At 39.5% G+C, this 19,895-nt stretch overlaps 2 protein-coding genes and 3 long non-coding RNA genes across 7 annotated transcripts; 4 read left to right on the top strand and 1 right to left on the bottom strand.

Annotated features, from left to right (window-relative positions):
• Window positions 1-883: 883 nt before the first annotated feature.
• LOC137169749 (uncharacterized) lies at window positions 884-12,072 on the top strand. Its single transcript, XR_010924531.1, has 3 exons — window positions 884-1,765; window positions 1,853-2,908; window positions 12,001-12,072. It is a non-coding gene; the product is annotated as an uncharacterized lncRNA (long non-coding RNA).
• Window positions 3,556-12,630, top strand: LOC137169737 (ubiquitin carboxyl-terminal hydrolase 46-like). Of its 3 annotated transcripts, none has more exons than XR_010924526.1 (19): window positions 3,556-3,967; window positions 4,166-4,224; window positions 4,434-4,536; window positions 4,687-4,724; window positions 4,965-5,031; window positions 5,163-5,236; window positions 5,484-5,615; window positions 6,109-6,171; window positions 6,294-6,425; window positions 6,540-6,663; window positions 6,758-6,909; window positions 7,429-7,528; window positions 7,668-7,744; window positions 7,919-8,027; window positions 8,151-8,211; window positions 8,352-8,509; window positions 8,617-8,994; window positions 12,298-12,335; window positions 12,564-12,630. XR_010924526.1 is itself a non-coding variant. In XM_067573060.1 (17 exons), the coding sequence occupies exons 1-17, from the start codon at window positions 3,938-3,940 to the stop codon at window positions 8,620-8,622; spliced, it is 1,485 nt and encodes a 494-aa protein (XP_067429161.1). In that variant the 5' UTR covers window positions 3,556-3,937; the 3' UTR covers window positions 8,623-9,140. The 3 variants fall into 3 exon arrangements, 1 of the variants encoding a protein (XP_067429161.1); XR_010924527.1 differs by having other exon boundaries at window positions 12,301-12,335; XM_067573060.1 differs by lacking the exons at window positions 12,298-12,335; window positions 12,564-12,630 and having other exon boundaries at window positions 8,617-9,140.
• LOC137169739 (ubiquitin carboxyl-terminal hydrolase 37-like) lies at window positions 12,553-15,477 on the top strand. The gene is made up of 9 exons (XM_067573062.1): window positions 12,553-12,630; window positions 12,762-12,825; window positions 13,066-13,197; window positions 13,534-13,575; window positions 13,677-14,046; window positions 14,141-14,292; window positions 14,603-14,702; window positions 14,842-14,918; window positions 15,063-15,477. Exons 1-9 carry the CDS (start codon window positions 12,621-12,623, stop codon window positions 15,439-15,441), a joined length of 1,326 nt encoding a protein of 441 aa, XP_067429163.1. The 5' UTR covers window positions 12,553-12,620; the 3' UTR covers window positions 15,442-15,477.
• LOC137169746 (uncharacterized) lies at window positions 15,134-16,812 on the bottom strand. Its single transcript, XR_010924529.1, has 3 exons — window positions 16,675-16,812; window positions 15,493-15,939; window positions 15,134-15,222 (listed from the first exon to the last, which is right to left on the bottom strand). It is a non-coding gene; the product is annotated as an uncharacterized lncRNA (long non-coding RNA).
• Window positions 15,493-16,060, top strand: LOC137169748 (uncharacterized). The gene is made up of 2 exons (XR_010924530.1): window positions 15,493-15,583; window positions 15,707-16,060. It is a non-coding gene; the product is annotated as an uncharacterized lncRNA (long non-coding RNA).
• Window positions 16,813-19,895: the final 3,083 nt, after the last annotated feature.

Below are 19,895 nucleotides of genomic sequence, written 5' to 3' on the forward strand. Positions count from 1 at the left end.
TGCTCCGACTGTGTGTGGGTATAGGATGGGTCAATTGCAGAGGATCAGTTTCCTTACAGGGATCAACAAAGTGATTTTTCTACTTCTTTTTCTTCTTGGATCTAAAAGGAGCAGTGAAGTTGCACTAAAGTGGCACCATTTTAACCACTAAACTACTTAGATAAAGAACTACCTGAAGACAAAAGATGGCTCTTATTTAACCTGCATATCTATCTTTATCATAGCTTCATTATAGTGTTAAATAACAATATTAAAGAGCACTGGAGTCATATTGAATGATAGTACATGATGTTACCATATAAAGCAACTTTGTTCATAAGAGCAGAGTTATGAGGAGCGCTGTCCTGAGACCATATCGAATGCAGAACCTTGCAATCTAAGAGGTACCAGGGCTTAACCACAGAGCCAGATGAGACAATTGAATAGAACAGAGCCATTGTTAAAGTTATTGGTAACACCTGTTGCTTTTCCTGCTATGACATGTCAAATGTCTGCTGTGTTTTGTATTGGTCAGTCAGTCTAAACAATAATTGTTCAAAAGTTTTAGGGAAAACTGTGCAAGAAAAGAAGGAAAGACGGTAAATACGTTTAATACAAGCATTTTGATAACATGTTTCAACAGAAACGAGACCTCTCTGGTGATGAGTGAGATATGCTGCAGTTTGAAGATACAGTAAGTAGGAAGAGAGTCCTGGTAAGATGTCATGATTTATCATTTAATGGGCTGTGTTACAGAGAATGAAGAGGGACCAACAATTAATAGATGTTTCAATAATAGATTAACTATCAATCAAGTTTAATCAAGTTGTTTATTAAATGCTGCAGACTTTATTTGTTTATTTTCTAACAGATGCAAATTTGAAGCACTTGAATTTGCAAGAACAGAAACAGCACAGTTCTTACCATTAGTTTTATCAGTTTATTGGACATATACTTATGGCAAACAAGCAGCAATAATGCTCAGAATCAAAAAGCTATTTATTTTTTCTCAGAAAGAAATCAGAAGAAAGACACAATTCATTTTGGTTCAGGACAATGAAAAGATGAAGAGTAAACTTTGTATTAAAAAGAGGACTTAACCAGCAAAAAGGGAAAATCACTCTTCATTCTCATTAAAGTAGGCCATCATGTACACTGTTTTAATGCAATAACAGTATCTTGTCTGTGTTATGATGAAGAGTAGATAACCTGCAGATAGAAGCAAAAACCCTGAGAGTGAATAAGATGAGTGAGATTCATTTATCTCATCATCTCTATATAAGCCAAAAATAATATGTAGTGTCACAGGAATAAATATTTAATGGCTGCATGTTTTACACTATTATGAGTAATTTTAGACTCTTAAAATATTTCTTTCTTTTTTTTTTTGCCCTAGCCATTCATTAGCGAGTGATGTATCTGTCCTGTCAAAGCCATTTTCAGTTCATACAGATGCTGGGGTAGTGGCTGCTAGGGGAAGTCAAGTTACCATGGTGATGGTGTCATGGTGAAACAACTCCAAGAAAACATTGGAAAACAAACTTAATAACCATTAGTAAATTGAAAAAAAACATTCTGGTGTCTTGAAATCTAATTGGCAGAGCCATTTTAAAGTTGCAGTTTGAAATATTGTATCATTTCCTTTTACAATAAATGTTCTTGTAGCTATACTAACTGCATTAAGATTAGTGTATTCAGTTACCTTAGTGTGTGATATGGAATTGAGGCATAGCTTATTTGTGTGCCCATCTTAAAACTCACATACAAAGATCTGATTGGCTTTGTTGTTTTCCCAACCTTAGAAAACACTGACTTCTTTGACTTGCTGGCTTTTCTCACTGGTTTGAAGTGGGCAGTGCTCAGTTGGAAAGAGGTGATATCACTTATTTCTGCGCTCCAATCACAGTTTGAGGCAGGGACACACTGAGGACACCTGGTGGGCAGGTGTGGGAAAAGCATTTATAAAACGACAGGACATGATGGTAAACAGAACGACATCAATCAGTCAGTGAAAGTAGATGCAGAGCAGGAGGGAGGGGAGGATTAAGCATTAGTGTCCATCACAGCATGATGTCCATTTAAAGGTCCAGTATGTAGAATTTAGTGGCCTCTAACAGAATGGAAGTGGCAGAAACTGAATATAATATTCATAAGTATGCTTCAATTAGTGTATAATCACCTGAAATTAAGAATCATTGTGTTTTCATTATTTTGGAATGAGCCCGTTATATCTACATAGGGAACAGGTCCTCTTCCACAGAGCCCGCCATGTTGCACCGCCAGTAGCCCAGAATGGACACACCAAACACTGGCTCTAGAGAGGGCCTTTCATGAGTTTCGCAAGTTTCGTGGCCACCATAGGTTCTCCTGCACGCTTGGAAGAGGAGGGTGAGGGATATCCAGTTTGTTGCAATCTGCAACCTCACTGCTAGAATCCACTAAATCCTACAGACTGGTCCATTACGGTTAACATCATCTGATTGACTCCCTACAGGAAGATGAAATGTACTTTGAGTAATTGCATCAGCTTGTTGTTAAATTAAAAGCACTAAGTAATTTGTCTTTTTTTCGTCTTATTTTAGGACTTCCAATTGTGTGACATCTTGACTTTCTAAAGAAATCTTATCAGGTAAAATTAGTGTTTTACAGTCAAGATTAAAAAGTTTTCATTTAAATTTTGTCTCTTACTTATTTATTTACAGTGGGTGTTTCTGTTTTTTACTTATTTAAGACTAATGACAAATGCTGGTTTTGTTGGTAAAAATCCTTGATTCTTAGAGTTTCAGAGAGCGAAAGACAAGTTTCTCAACCGAGGCGAATGTCATCCTTCAGCTGATCTGACACCTGGAAAACTTCCAAAGCTGATAGTAAACTACAGCATCAATATGACAACCCAGACAGGAAGACCTTGTCAAGAATTTAACACTCGGTAAGGAACTTTATTGTCCACAGGTACTTTTATATTTGATAGTCAGAGTCATGAGAAGATGGATGTCAGTCTCATGTTGGTGCATTCAGTACAGAGAGATAGATATGGACGTGTTTAGCCTAGCTTAGCACAAAGACTGGAAACAGCGGGAAACTGCTAGCCTAGCTCCATCAAAAGTGAAAAAATACACATTCAAACAACTCAAAAGCTTTCTTATTTACATGTTTTATCTTCTTAACTAGTTAGAAAGCTCATTACCACTCTGTGAAAAACTTTTTAATGCACCAAGTGGCTGTTGTTTGAGAAATAGCTCAACTCTAACTAAAATGTCTGCCACTAAAATGTCACATTTTCTTTTTCATTTTCTTTTTCTATGTGTTGAATGAGCAAGAAACAACATGTTGGCAGCTTTGAGGCAGTTGGAAGGTGTTTCTTTTCACTTTGGATGGAGCTAAGCTAGCAGTTTCCACCTGCTTCTACAGTCGCTAAGTATTTGAGCTAAGCTAGGCTACACACATCCTGCACTGGACATGCAGAGAGGAAGCTAATATCTTCTTCTCATCTGACCCTGGGTAAGATGGCAAACAAGGATATTTACTGAAATGTCAGTTTTTATTTAAAGAATATTTTGAATGAGGTTTATTTCTATTTCTATTGTGGTATTGGTAATTTTGCTTAAGTAACGTTAAAGGATCTAAATGTTTGTAGCTAGCTAGTGGGGGAATTACAGTATATACAGTATTTAGGGGCTTGCTGAACCTCGGATGGGTCACCTGGGCGACGGTCTCTGATTGTTGAAAGATCTCAAACACCCAATGACCTCATGAAACATCACTGATGATGTATGATGTCGCAAAGCACTTTTTTTTTTACATATCTGCATAAATTAGAACTATTGATTATTACATCACGGCATTCTGGCTCCTTTGATTAAAAGTCATATATAACTGACAGCTCAGTTCGCCTGCTGAAACAGGCAGACGAGTACAGTTTGACCTTCAGTTTTAAGTGTTGGAAACAGTTAGCAAGATGTTTGCACTGCGTCGTTTTCAGAAGAAGGTTCGTTTCACAGATTAACTACATTTTTCTGTAAATATTGTAATATTCATGTGACCTGGTGAACTGAAAAAGTTGGCATTGTTCAGCCTTTGAGAGTCAAATGTCTTGTAGATACTTTTAGTGAATTTAACTTATATCAGTTATGAATGCACATTATTTTTCTGTTAATATTCAACTCAATTTTCTTTTTCTGAGCAGAAACCTGCGGAAAGTATTGTGGCACATGAGAGCCAACAGCGCCCCGGCTCTCATGAGAGGTAAATAAATTCATAACTGTTATTTTACCATTGCCCTACCTATTTCTTCATTTCTACAGTCAGTTTCATAGGCTACCTTATTTAGTTTTCTGGATGATTTTGTTTATTTTAAGTGAAAAACCCCTTGAAACAATTCTTGAAAATGATTTATGATTTATTCATGGCTACAAGTGATACAAACAACTGTGTGTGTTTCTCTTTACCAACAGTGTTGCTGCCACCACTCCAGCTTCAGCCACGTCTGCTGAGGCTGGAAAGCAGACTAAGATCAAGAAGGTTCCTTGGAGGAACCGGCTCTTCGGTCACCCTGAGGTATGTTTGACAGAAAGTGTCACAACTTCATATTAACCTCATTTTAGCAGACTGTAACATTTATATTTAAACTTTTTAGTTGTAAGTAACCATAAAAACTTTGTTTGATATAATTTACTTATATATTTGTTTTTTCTTTTTACTCTACAGAAGAAGGAAACCAAGGAGGTCGAGGAAGGAAAGGAGAGGTAAGAAACCTCATCCTGAATATTTTATTTATTTTTTTTTTTTACTATCTCTTTTAGTTTAGTGAAGGATTTTTCTGAGTAGTATCGTAACACTGGTTCCCAACCTGGGGCTCAGGGCCCCTCTGATGGGTCACAATATAAAGCAGATGATTAGTGACAAAGGATCGAAAGAAAAAAATGATTGTCCCACTACATAAATGTATTTTCTATGATTTATTCATATAATGTATTTCTCTTTAGCACTTGTGAGCCAAAACCAAAGGCCACAAAGACTCCTTGGTGGCGTCGGCTCCTCACATGCTGCAAGGTATGTTTCACAGAAAAAGCCAGAACTCAACATTAACCATATAGTAACCAATCTGGACTAAGAGAGAAAACTAATATAGTTTATTTGTCTGTGCATTATTGAACCATGAGAGTTTTCTGATCCTCCAACAGAGAAAACATCGGGTCGCTCCGGCTGCTACCAGCGACGAGGAAAAGGAGAAGAAAGAAGAAAAGAAGATCAGAAGGTAACGACACTCATTTAATGCTGCTTTCAGTATCTGTCAGAAGTAAAGAAAGTCACTGAATATTGATCTTCATTGATATTTCGCTATTCACTGCCTGTAACATAATGTCTCTTTAGTATAAATTAGCTTCACAGGAAAAAATCTCACTTGGACATATAATCACAGTGCAGTTCTTTGGAGTCTTTCTGGCACTTAAGTGCCAATAATGAATAAAATAAACACAATCTGTTTTTTCCTCCATCTGCAGCTCTCCAGCCGGAAACTGTCACCTGGACGAGGTCGTGGCCTTCAGTGTCGCTGTTGAAGAGTTCCTCCAGTCAACTGAGTTGCCCGACCTCAACCCGTTGACGGTACAGCTCCTCCAGGATCAGTTTAGCAGGTAGTTAAAACCCACCTCCACATTTACTAATGATACTAAATATCAATATCTTAGATTACAAAAGCTAAGCTTTAAATGTTCATTTAGTTTTCCTTTAATCACATAAGAGTTTTCTAAAATACAGCTGATCATAATTGAAAGTAGAGGTGTTTTTTTATTATATCGCTGAATTAAACAATCTTGAACAGCATCATGTTTTTGCTTGAGACTGTCAGAGGTCAGAGGTCGTAATTAATAGAAAGTCTGGAAGAAATGTAATAAGCAGACCTTGAATGAAGACTTTAACATCAAATTGTTTCCCTTGATAAGAATGAATTTTAAAGCTCATCTTTGTTTGGAGTAAGAAGACTTGTAACTTGAGAGAAGGGTTCAAGTGTTTTTTATGTTTTTGTTCAGCAGAGAAAATATTTTTTATGTAGATGGTTAGAAGAGTTGGCCAACTGACAGATTTTTATAAGAGTGAGATCAAACCTCTGTGTTTGTGTTTTTGTAGCACCAAAGGGAGTCAAGTTGGTGTCGGTGATGGTGTCAGGGGGAGCACCATCAACCACTTCGGGTGAGTTAATCTGAACAAGAACTATGCATCAAATCAAGCTAAAATATCTCTAGTAGGTTTGTGATTAGTGAAGAATTGATAATGTTGACGTGTGTTTTGACTCACTGTGTTTTATGTGTCAGCTTTCCAAATCTTGGTCAGAGTTGTTACATCAACTCCAGCCTGCAAAGCCTCCTCACGCTGGAGGACTTTGTCTCTGATGTAAGCCGCCAAGATTTGGTCTGGAGTTCACTCCCTGAGGCCCGACTGATGAGGTACAGCAGCTCACACACACATTCATGTCTTGCTCAGGTTTATCTACAAACTCCAAGAACAAAATGTAATAACATATCTAACACATCTCTTCTTTTTTCTTACGCCCTCTGCAGAACCTTCATGGCCATCAGAGATGCCCGCGTGTCCACAAGCGCCCAAAGTAAAGTCCGCCTCCTCCGCTCATTCAAGGAGGCGGTCTCTGCCCAGGCTCCAGAGTTCAGGGATCATCAGCAGAAAGTGAGTCACCTGGTTTTTTGTTTAGTTATTTGCACTTCCTGCTGTTGGTTTCTCCTCTGTGTATAAACTCATCTGTGTGATTCTTTGTGTTCAGGACGCTCATGAATTCCTGACCTCGGTCCTGGACCAGATGAGGAGCCTGTCTCCCTCGCTGCAGGAGACTGCTGCCAACATGGGCACTAGATACACCTGCCCTGTTGAGGATCACCTGGTGTTCAAGATGGAGAACACCAGGACATGCAGCAGGTAAGACTACACAGTAAAACATCTCATACACACACGTGTAGTGTGTCAGGGCAGGTTACCACTGCTGCAGATTTTGAAATATATCAGCAGACTTCTTTCTTTGTGTAGTGTTACATGCGGTCAGAGACAAAAGTTGGAGATGATTTCTGAAAATCTGAAGTGTTTTGAAAAGCTGTAGGAGCTTCGTTGGGCTCTTTGCCTCAAACTTAATTTACCAGATTATGGTTACCTTGCCTACCTCCTGCACAGTTAGCTAATATTGGATTATTATTATGACCCTAGTAATGTTAAATTAACTTCATGCTCAATTTTAGCTGATGTTCACAAACTAGCGAGATGAAATTACTTCATGAGAATAAATTAAACAAAGCAGTATGATGCAGCACTGCGTCCCTCTAATAACCTGGTCAGGAAACACTTCTGGTCTGGTCTAGTTGTGGTGCACAGTACCTCCAGCAGGAGGTCTTCTGATGACCTCCGTGGCTGTATTTTCATGTGTATTGTTCCTTTAATGTGCAGGTGTGGCGCTCAGTCCAGAAGGCAGGAGGAGTTCACTAACCTGTCTCTGGACTTGGTTCCTGGTGGCTCCGTGGAGAAGATGCTGGAGGAGTACCAGAAGGTAGGTTCCACCTGTCCTCCTTCAGTCACATCATCACTGACTGAACACACACACTCAGCACTTCTGTGTTTGTGGACATAGTTTGGTTTAGTTACTCAGTTTATAACACACAGCCTGTTGTCTCTGTGCTGTTCTGCAGGAGACAGCGTTGGACTACAAGTGCGAGTGTGGAGGGAGCGAATCGAGCCAGAAGCCGGCCTTTGAGACCCTGCCGAGGTGAGCGACATCACATCCATCATAAATGTTGTAACACCTGACCTGATTGGTTCCCAAACTGGGCTTCATTATCCCTAAAGGATCCTTGAGATGCAAAATGTTAAGTACAGGAAATAGAATATAACGCAGTAACAATTTTGCTAACCATCTTGTTCTCTTTATCTACTTCTACAGTGTGCTCATCCTCCACATAAAGCGCTTCCGCTTCACCCCTTCCTGGCAGCTGGTGAAGGTGCGTGACCCCGTCATGCTGAACAGGGAGCTGGTGGTGTCCTCCAAACAGGTAAAGAAATACAAACCTTACCCGAGAACAAACAGAAACATGAAAGTTAATATGTAGACTGTGTGTGCTGTTGTTTAGTGTGTTTGTGTGAAGCTAACTTTTAATAACTGTGTTCATTGTCAGGGTGGCAGCTGCTACAGCCTGGTCAGCACCGTCAGTCATCTTGGGGCATCAGGAGACAAAGGTAAGAAAATCACACACCGAATGCTGAATGTGGCTTTCTGTAGTCCTCTATCGTGGACTCAGACATGTTATAGAGTCTTTCAGTGGTGAAAAGAACTACTGACAATCTCAAAGTGTTAACAACCATCTCTCTCCTGATAGGACACTACATCTGTGACAGTGTCCATCCTGATGAGCGTCCGGACACGACAACTGACCGCTGGCTCACCTTCAACGATGCAGCGGTCAGTGAGACAACTGGCGTGTCCGTGTGTAGGGAGCGGCAAAAATCAGCCTACATCCTTTTCTACAAGAGACAGGTAAGAAGACAACGCTGTCACATCCTGCACTGAAGTCCAGAAGAAGAGGGACAGTTTGAAACACACCACCAGTGTATTTACTGTGAGTCTCTTGTCTGTATTCTCAGGTGTAGAACAGGGTGTAGGGCGGAAGGAGCAGCGACCTGAACGCACCAGGGGCCAAATGAAGAGAGTGTGAGGATCGTCATCATCCACTCCAGAGGAGGAGCTGCGGTAAGAGAGGAGCTTCTCCGCCGTCAACCTCAATGCTCACTCTGCAGCTGGTGAGCATTGAGGCTGACGGCGGATGATGGACGAGGAGCCGACGTGACCAGGAGCAGCCGGAGGATCCCCCAGCCCATAGGAGGATGGGCCCCCCGAGAGCCTGGTTCCTCCCAAGGTTTCTTCCTCTCTGAGGGAGTTTTTTCTTGCCGCTGTCGCCTCACATGCTGTGTTAATACACCAGCATCTGGCTTGCTCTCGGGGGACAACTGTAAAAAGAAAGCGTAAGAAAATCAAATCAATCTGATTTCTAATTGGATGATTTTCAATTAAGTTATTACAAAAAAAGTCTCTCTCTCTCTCTCTCTCTCTATATATATATAGAGAGAGAGAGAGAGACTAACATAATAAAAACTTTTCTAACATTGAATATGTGGTTTAATGGTTTTAAATGATGTCAAACCTTAAAATGAACTCTAAAACTGTCAGGTAACCAATGAAGAGAGGTCTGAATCAAGGTGATATGATGGTCTTATGAGTATGTCCACATTGTGCTGCTTTATACTTGTGCTACATTTCAAGAAACGTACACTCTACATTTATCTGAGTTGTACAGTGGTGAGGTGGTAGTTGGGAGGACTGGGACAAAGAAATCCCAGTTGTCCAGTCTGACAGACTGAGCTGTGTGCTCGCAGGTTCTCTTCACATACAAACACACACATTTAATGTCTGAACCAAGTCTACAGGAGAATAAATGAGCAGCGCTCGTCTAAGTGATGCAGTCCTACTGTCACCTGACGTGAGGGTATCCTGATCAAGGTTTCTACTCTTCTGCTCAAGATGAAGAGGAAATAATAATAATAAAAACATGGAAGGTGGTGCTGAGAAGATATATATATATATGAACCAATATTAGTCATATTTCAAACAATCAACTCAATGTATAACAATTTATTGGCTCCAACATACAGCACATAGATCATTTCTTCAGAAAGCAGCACATTCAATGACTGAACATACTGATATTGAGTTGTGTTGTGCTCTCAAATGATATTGAAACAGCAGCATTCATCAAAAACATGAACCTGTTTTTCAGAAATCACTTAAGTGCACTGTATTAACTTCCAACATTTCGAATTCTACAGTCAAAATTTATGCCTCAAAAGTGTTTTTGCTTCGTCATATGATCATAGCATACTTATTGCTACAATTGATGTGTAAATTACAGTTATGTCTCATCTGTCAGTGACGGAGCAAAACGGTCATTTGTAAGTCTCCGAAAATTCAATGTAGTTGGAGAATCAACCGATTGAATTAACTTTGGACAGGATTCAACACTGGAGCTGTTCTCAAGCTTTAAACAGAGTTAGTCAAAGTCAACTGACTCAACAGATGATCACACATACTATTAGTGATGTTTCCAAACTTGTAAACTTTACTATCTGTAACTGATCACAATGACCAATTTCTTCTGCTTCCATCCCGTCTGTGTAGAGGAAGGTGTTGGTGAAATCATTATGAGGCAACACTTTCCACATCAGCCCTTCAAAAGTGCTTCTTTGATCTGAAACATAAACATTTCATTAGACAGTCATTCATTTTGAGATGTTATTTCACTTATTGTACATGTTTGCTTTTGTAGTTTACTGACATATTTCAGTTCCAAGCATGAAAAGAAAAATATATTTGAAAATGACATTTATATAAAATATAATTAAACTGACTGTAACATGCATTCGCTTTTCACAATGAGAATTTTCCGCCCAGCTTAAACCAATCAGATCACTGGATCATTTTATTGTTGCAGGCTTTCTATTTCCACTCTGGTTTTAAATCTGAGCTTCTAACAAATGGAGAGATCATTTACGACACTAAACACATGATGATTTGAGCTGCATTTAAATAGTATAAAGTTTATTTATCCCTGGAGTGAAGCTGACAGTGTGGATGATTTTACACTCTGATTCCATCACTGCAGCTCAGAATAACATGAGACAACTGTGTGATGACTGAAAATGAAAATATTGTCTTTTATTAGAAAAATAATCCACACTGTTAATTGGCTCCCAGGATTATAAATGCAACATTTGGGTCAGATAGACCTCATCAGTCATTAACTACTTTTACACTCTTTGCTTCAGTAGCAGAAACAGTCTGGCATTACTTTAAGTTTCTTTTTTTATGTGACATATTCAGAATGATTTCTTCATCCTCCAACTAAATAGCAAAAATACTTACTCTCTACTTAAGTCATATATAATAATTCCTACATGTATTTTAAGTCGTAGCCTACTTTTAATATGTGGAAATTATTTCTAGTGTTTCTACATCTTCTTATTCTGTTGTATGATTACGGGCTCATTTACATTTCACTTTGTTGAATATGACTTTTTTCTGTCTCTTAAACAGAAGTTTTCTGCAGGTACTTTCCATCACCGTTTCATCTCATATCATGAAGTACTTCATTCATGGTTCTGATGATGTCACTCGTAATTACCAACCCCGCCTCTTTAACATGAACGCCCTTATAGCTGGAAAACTCAGAGTTGACTGAGCTGGTTGATAAGCAGCTTCGTAGTACTGGTTATCTGGACGGCCAATGTTAGGTTCAGTGAAGCCAGATAACCAAAAGATATCCTGGGTGTGTTGAACTTGCTTCGTAGTGCAGGCCTCTGATGTGGTGCACATTTAAACACAGGATCCAGGAAGCTGTTTCAACAATTTATTGTAGTCAAGAGTGGATTTAAATGGTTAACAGTTGGATGGTGGATGTTTTCATTTTTTATCATTAATGAATCCACAATCTGGCATTTCACTCATTTTCTGCTTAATATAGGATCAAACTCAGGAATCTGGCATATAAAAAACAAAAACAATCAGTTAACATTCAAACAATTCATGCCATATCAACCAAATAAAATATAAAGATGAAAAGTTCATATTGAACTAACACGGGTTCTCTCTTTGTTGTGCCTGGAATGGTTTGGAGGGAAAAGAGGGAGTCGCAGGCCTGAAGGGTGGAGTTATATAATCTTGTGTTAGTGGTCTAGTCAGGAGTGGATTTCTATGCATGATGCAGGTCGGGTGGAGACTTGTGATTTAACAGGTTGAAATAAATCTCCCATCTAATGTGTTGAATAACTAGTTAACTAATTAGCAAGCTCATTACCACACTGTGAAACACTTTTTAATGCACCAAGCAGCTGTTGTTTGAGAAATAGCTCAACTCTAACTGAAATGTATGCCGCTAAAATGTCTCATTTTCTTTTTCTGCATCTTAAATGAGCAAGAAACAACATGTCGGCAGCTTTGAGGCGGTTGGAAGGTGTTTCTTTTCACTTTGGATGGAGCTAAGCTAGCAGTTTCCACCTGCTTCTACAGTAGCTAAGTGTTTGAGCTAAGCTAGGCCTGGACTGACCCAGGTGACCCAGTCCGGGTTGACAGTTCAGTTTGCCTGCTGAAACAGACAGACAATTACAGTTTAATTCTAATATGCTTAATATGTAAACTTTTTAGCTGTAAGTAACCATAAAAACTTAGTTTGATATAGTTTACTCATATTGTTATTTTTTCTTTTTACTCTACAGAAGAAGGAGACCAAAGAGGTTGTGGAAGGAAAGGAGAGGTAAGAAACCTCATCCTGAATTTTTTTTTTTACTATCTCTTTTAGTTTAGTGAAGGATTTTTCTGAGTAGTATTGTAACACTGGTTCCCAATCTGGGTCTCAGGGCCCTTCTGATGGGTCACAAGATAAAGCAAATGATTAGTGACAAAGGACAGAAAGAAAAAAATGATTGTCCCACTACATAAATGTATTTTCTATGATTTATTCATATTATGTATTTCTATTTAGCACTTGTGAGCCAAAACCAAAGGCTACAAAGACTCCTTGGTGGCGTCGGCTCCTCACATGCTGCAAGGTTTGTTTCACAGAAAGAGCCAGAACTCAACATTAACCATATAGTAACCAATCTGGACTAAGAGAGAAAACTAATATAGTTTATTTGTCTGTGCATCATTGAACCATGAGAGTTTTCTAATCCTCCAACAGAGAAAACATCGGGTCGCTCCGGCTGCTACCAGCGACGAGGAAAAGAAGAAAAGAAGAACAGAAGGTAACGACACTCATTTAATGCTGCTTTCAGTATCTGTCAGAAATAAAGAAAGTCACTGAATATTGATCTTCATTGATATTTCTCTATTCACTGCCTGTAACATATTGTCTTTTTACTATAAACGCAAGAACAAATCTCACTTGGACATATGATCACAGTGCAGTTCTTTGGAGTCTTTCTGTCACTTAAGTTCCAATAATGAATAAAATAAACACAATCTGTTTCTTCCTTCATCTGCAGCTCTCCAACCGGAAACTGTAACCTGGACGAGGTCGTGGCATTCAGTGTCGCTATTGAGGAGTTCCTCCTGTCAACTGAGTTGCCCGACCTCAACTCGTTCATGGTGCAGTTGTTCCAGGATCAGTTTAGCAGGTAGTTAAAACCCACCTCCACATTTACTAATGATACTAAATATCAATATCTTAGATTACAAAAGCTCAGCTTTAGATGTTCATTTAGTTTTCCTTTAATCACATAAGAGTTTTCTAAATTACAGCTGATCATAATTGAAAGTAGAGGTGTTTTTTTCATTATATTGCTGAATTTAACAACCTTGAACAGCATCATGTTTTTGCTTGAGACTGTCAGAGGTCAGAAGTCGTAATTAATAGAAAGTCTGGAAGAAATCGAAAAAGTGGACCTTGAATGAAGATTTTAACATCAAATTATTAAGAATGAATCTTAAAGCTGATCTTTGTTTGGAGTAAGATGGGGAGTCCAGTTGGTGTCAGTCACCGTCAACCGTTTCAGGTGAGTTAATCAAGCTAAAATATCTCTAGTAGGAGGTTTGTGATTAATGAAGAATTGATAATGTTGACGTGTGTTTTGACTCACTGTGTTTTATGTGTCAGCTTTCCTAATCTTGGACAGAGTTGCTACATTAACTCCAGACTACAGAGCCTCCTGACGCTGGAGGACTTTGTATCTGATGTCAGCCGCCAAGATTTGGTCTTGAGTTCACTCCCTGAGGCCCGACTGATGAGGTACAGCAGCTCACACACTCATTCATGTCTTGCTCAGGTTTATCTACAAACTCCAAGAACAAAATGTAATAACATATCTAACACATCTCTTCTTTTTTCTTGCACCCTCTGCAGAACCTTCATGGCCATCAGAGATGCCCGCGCGTCCACAAGCGCCCAAAGTAAAGTCTGCCTCCTCCGCTCATTCAAGGAGGCGGTCTCTGCCCAGGCTCCAGAGTTCAGGGATCATCAGCAGAAAGTGAGTCACCTGGTTTGTTGTTTAGTTATTTGCACTTCCTGCTGTTGGTTTCTCCTCTGTGTATAAACTCATCTGTGTGATTCTTTATGTTCAGGACGCTCATGAATTCCTGACCTCGATCCTAGAACAGATGAGGAGCCTGTCTCCCCTGCTGCAGGAGACTGCTGCCAACATGGGCACTAAATACACCTGCCCTGTTGAAGATCACCTGGTGTTCAAGATGGAGAACACCAGGACATGCAGCAGGTAAGACTACACAGTAAAACAACTCATACACACACGTGTAGTGTGTCAGGGCAGGTTACCACTGCTGCAGATTTTGAAATATATCAGCAGACTTCTTTCTTTCTTCAGGAGAGTGAGTGAGAGTGAGATCAAATTCATTTATGAGAATAAATTAAACAAAGCAGTATGATGCAGCACTGCGTCCCCCTAATAACCTGGTCAGGAAACACTTCTGGTCTGGTCTACTTGTGGTGCACAGTACCTCCAGCAGGACGCCTTCTGATGACCTCTGTGGCTGTATTTTCATGTGTATTGTTCCTTTAATGTGCAGGTGTGGCGCTCAGTCCAAAAGGCAGGACGAGTTCACCAACCTGTCTCTGGACTTGGTTCCTGGTGGCTCCGTGGACAAGATGTTGGAGGAGTACCAGAAGGTAAGTTCCACCTGTCCTCCTTCAGTCACATCATCACTGACTGAACACACACACTCAGCACTTCTGTGTTTGTGGACATAATTTGGTTTAGTGACTCAGTTTATAACACACAGCCTGTTGTCTCTGTGCTGTTCTGCAGGAGACAGCGTTGGAGTATCGGTGCGAGTGTGGAGGGAGCGAATCTCGCCAGAGGTCGGCCTTCGAGACCCTGCCGAGGTGAGCGACATCACATCCATCATAAATGTTATTCTTCATTATCCCTAAAGGATCCTTGAGATGCAAAATGTTAAGAACAGGAAATAGAATATAACGCAGTAATAATTTTGCTAACCATCTTGTTCTCTTTATCTACTTCTACAGTGTGCTCATCCTCCACATAAAGCGCTTCCGCTTCACCCCTTCCTGGCAGCTGGTGAAGGTGCGTGACCCCGTCATGCTGACCAGGGAGCTGGTGGTGTCCTCCAAACAGGTTCATTCTCAGGATGGCAGCTGCTACAGCATGGTCAGCACCGTCAGTCATCTTGGGGTATCAGGAGACAAAGGTATGAAAATCACACACCGAATGCTGAATGTGGCTTTCTGTAGTCCTCTATCGTGGGCTCAAATATGTTACAGTCTTTCAGTGGTGAGAAGAACTGCTTTCAATAAATCTCCTTTAATGTCGTTAACCTGCATAACCTCTGCTGCATCTCAAAGTGTTAACAACCATCTCTTTCCTGTTAGGACACTAAATCTGTGACAGCGTGCATCCTGATGAGCGTCCAGACACGCCAACTGACCACTGGCTCACCTTCAACGATGCAGCGGTCAGTGAGACAACCAGTGTGTCTGTGTGTAGGGAGCGGCAGAAATCAGCCTACATCCTGTTCCACAAGAGACAGGTAAGAAGACAATGCTGTCACATCCTGCACTGAAGTCCAGAAGAAGAGGGACAGTTTGAAACACACCACCAGTGTATTTACTGTGAGTCTCTTCTCTGTATTCTCAATGCTCACCACCTGCAGAGTAAGCATTGAGGTTGACGGCGGATGATGGATGAAGATGCTAGGAGCCAACGTGGCCAGGAGCTGACGTGGCAAGGAGCAGCCCGAGGATCCCCCAGCCCGTAGGAGGATGGGCCCCCCGAGAGCCTGGTTCCTCCCAAGGTTTCTTCCTCTGAGGGAGTTTTTTCTTGCCGCTGTCGCCTCACATGCTGTCCTTTTAATACACCAGCATCTGGCTTGCTCTCGGGGGACAACTGTAAGAAGAAAATACAAGAAAATCAACAATTTCTAATTGGATTAAATTATGAACAATCTACATATATATATATATATATAAATGGAGCTTAACAAAATAAAAAGCTTTTTAAGATGTAATATGTGGTTTGATAGTTTTAAATGGTATTAAATCTTAAAATGAACTCTAAAACTGACAGGTAACCAATGAAGAGAGTTCTGAATCGAGGTGATATGGTCTTATGAGTATGTCCATATTGTGCTGCTTTATACTTGTGCTACATTTCAAGAAACATTCGCTTTACATTTATCTGACAGTTGTACAGTGGTGGGATGGTAGTTGGGAGGACTGGGACAAAGAAATCCCAGTTGTCCAGTAACCTTTCAGGCTCACTTAGAGGTCTGACAGACTGAGCTGTGTGCTCGTGTTGCTCCCATGAATCACAGTGGACCATAGAATGTAAAAAAATATGGACGTAGTCACCGTGACGTCGCCCACTGGTTTGCGAACCGCCGTTTTGAAGCCTCGAGTGTAGCGATTTGACCATCGCCATCTTGTATTTGGCCGTCGCCGTGTTTGATTTTTGGAGCCAAAAGTGACGATATTTGAACGAGAGAGTGGAGCTGACCATAGCGCTAGCTGCTAGCTTGGTTAGCACGGTGCATTTACAATCCATGGTCAACAGTGATAATACTAATGCGAATTTTCGCTAGCGAAAAACACGCCTAAAACCGTTAAAACAAAATGTACTCACCGGAAAAACTGATCATCCGACTCATTGATGGGTCTTATATTACAACCAAACGCCGAACAAGAGTTTGTTTGGGGGCCAACGATGTTACAATTAACTTTAGAGAACTGAAAACACACTGAAATGGCGGCAGCAACGTCCATACGCAATGAATACGTTACGTCGCCCCCCTCCTTCATTTTCAGCGCCGGAGGTTGCCGCTTGCACTGGACTCATTTTTTTTTTTTAAAGAGGGATGCTTTTAATCTTAAAGAATAAGTGAAACAAATGGGAATTTTGCTGGTCTTCAGTAGGTTTACTCTAGGTGTAACTGCCAACTGAACTGGCTTAGAACAATCTACAATATAGGGCAACAATTACAGTATTGTATAAAAATCACAGTATCCCAAAATAATGATACATTCTCGAAACAAATCCATTTAAAATCAATAAACTGTATCAGAATTCCAATAAAAATAAAATAGGCTTATAATAAAGTATTAGAAATTACCCATTCTAATATATCAAAAGGTATTAAAACTCAATCATTGATCTACAATTCTTATGACTAGTATATTTTACAGAAAATATATGAACCCAAAATGACAATAAATTAAATGGTATTACAACTATTACAAGCTCTTTTCTATAAATTTACTTACTACTGAAATCACATATTCTGTGCTAAATACAATATATCTTAGCTATATTTACAATGAAGCTTGATTCTGCACTCTTATTTACATGACATTAGCCCCATGTGAATATTTACCGTTGCTATGGCAACAAGTGACCGCTGACGTTAGCATTAGTTAGCTTAGCTTAATCGTCCGACAAACAATAACCCATAAAATTACAATTCAACATATTTGAACGAAATCAACAACAGCTACCAACAGTTATAGTCCTTACAATCTTAGCGAATGTGCTCTCACAGGTTAGGTTGTCAAAATGAGAGAAATACCAGCTTAAATCCCTGAGGAGCTACGTTAGCATTAGTGACGGTTACATCCTCTGGTAGTTACCTTACGTTACAGTTCTCTCAAACAATATAACAAAGCACAATACAAACTATATAGACAAAATATCTATTAAGGGTAGACTACTGATCAAATCTGAAGGTGCTTAGGTGACATTTACCCACCTGAAAGAATAAATGAAAACAAACGGTGATCTTGCTGGTCTTCAGTAGCTTTACTCTATGTGTAACTGCCAACTGAAGAACGCATCGCAAACCAGCCGTTTATATACCGACATTTGCTCTCGTGCCTTTACTCAAATCAGTAATGCATTGAATTGAATGGGGTGTATCTGTAAAGATACAAAATCGATTTCATGTACATAAAATAGTGTTACAATTGAGTGGGAAAATATACATAAATACCCTATAAGTTACACTAGCAGGCTCTCTTAACATACAAACACACATATTTAATGTGTAAACCAAGTCTACAGAAGAGTAAATGAGCAGCGGTCGTCCAAGTGATGTAGTCCTACTTTCACCTGACATGAGGGTATCCTGATCAAGTTTTCTACACTTTCTTGCTCAAGATGAAGTGGAAAGATTAATAATAAAAACATGGAGGATGGTGTTGAGAAGATATATATATGTATATGTGTGTGTGTGTGTGTGATTCCAAGTCATATTTCCAACAATCAACTCAATGTATAACAATTTTATGCCACAACATACACCACATAGCCTAGATAATTTCTTCAGGAAGCAGCACATTCAGTGATTGAACATATTGATGTTGAGTTGTGTTGTGCTCTCAAATGATGTTGAAACAGCAGCATTCATCAAAAAGTGCACCGTATTAACTTCCAATATTTTGAATTCTATAAATATATATTCTACAAATATATGCCTCAAAATGCTTTTGCTTTGTCATAGTGGACACAGTGTGTCCATAGCATACTTTTTGCTACAACTGATATGCAAATGACATCCCATCTGTCAGTGACGGAGTGAAATGTTTATTTGTAAGTCTCCAAAATCTCAGTTTAGTTGGAGAAACAGCCAATTGAATCACCTTTGGACAGGATTCAACACTGGAGCTGTTCTCAAGCTTTAAACAGAGTTAGTCAAAGTCAACTGACTCAACAGATGATCACACATACTATTAGTGATGTTTCCAAAGTTGTAAACTTTACTATTTGTAACTGATCACAATGACCAATTTCTTCTGCTTCCATCCGTCTGTATAGAGGAAAGTGTTGGTGAAATCATTTTGAGGCAACACTTTCCACATCACCCCTTCAAAAGTGCTTCTTTGATCTGAAACATAAACATATCATTAGAGATGGTTCATTTTGAGATTGTATTTCACTTATTGTACATGTTTGCTCTTGTGGTTTACTGACATATTTCAGTTCCAAGCATGAAAAGAAAAATATGTTTGAAAATTACTTTTATATTACACATATTAAATTGACTGTAACAAGCATTTGCTTTTGGGCTAACCTGCAGTCAATGAAATAATGGTGAAATTAAAATATTCCCCATTTTTCTGGGGACACCCAGGAACCCCGTCAAGGACCCCTGGGGATCCCTGGACTCCAGGTTGAGACCCGCTGATCTATACTATCAAAGTTAACGCCAGCAGAACTCTTTATTTGTCAGCTTGGGTTTTGCACTTTGGTAGATGACATGTTTCACTATTATCTTTCACATGAACTATTTTAACTATTTTATAAAGCAGCAATGATTGAACTGAGTAGAATATATGAGAAAATAATGTGAAATTAAGTTAAAGTCTACGTCTGCGGCAAAGCAGAACAAGGACTGTTAGCAGGTGTTGTATTGAAAACTGTTCCCCCTTAAGGTGTTTCCCTTTACCTTAACCTGACAGAATGACATAAACCATCTTTGGGGAAAATGTATTTGTTGTGCACTTTGGTTTTTTAGTTTGGCTGATGTCAAATCCTCTAACATGGAGGGATTTATGAACTATACTGCAGCTTCACTTTTGGGGAGCTGTCATGTCGTCCATCTTTATACAGTATTCTGAAACCTGGAAAACTTCCAAAACTGCAACAGCACCAATATGACAACCCAGACAGGAAGACCTTGTCAAGAATTTAACACTCGGTAAGGAACTATATTGTCCACAGGTACTTTTATATTTGATAGTCAGAGTCATGAGAAGATGGATGTCAGTCTCATGTTGGTGCATTCAGTACAGAGAGATAGATATGGACGTGTTTAGCCTAGCTTAGCACAAAGACTGGAAGCAGGGGGAAAC

Source organism: Thunnus thynnus, chromosome 18 (genome assembly GCF_963924715.1).
Source record: "Thunnus thynnus chromosome 18, fThuThy2.1, whole genome shotgun sequence".
Taxonomy (NCBI): domain Eukaryota; kingdom Metazoa; phylum Chordata; class Actinopteri; order Scombriformes; family Scombridae; genus Thunnus; species Thunnus thynnus.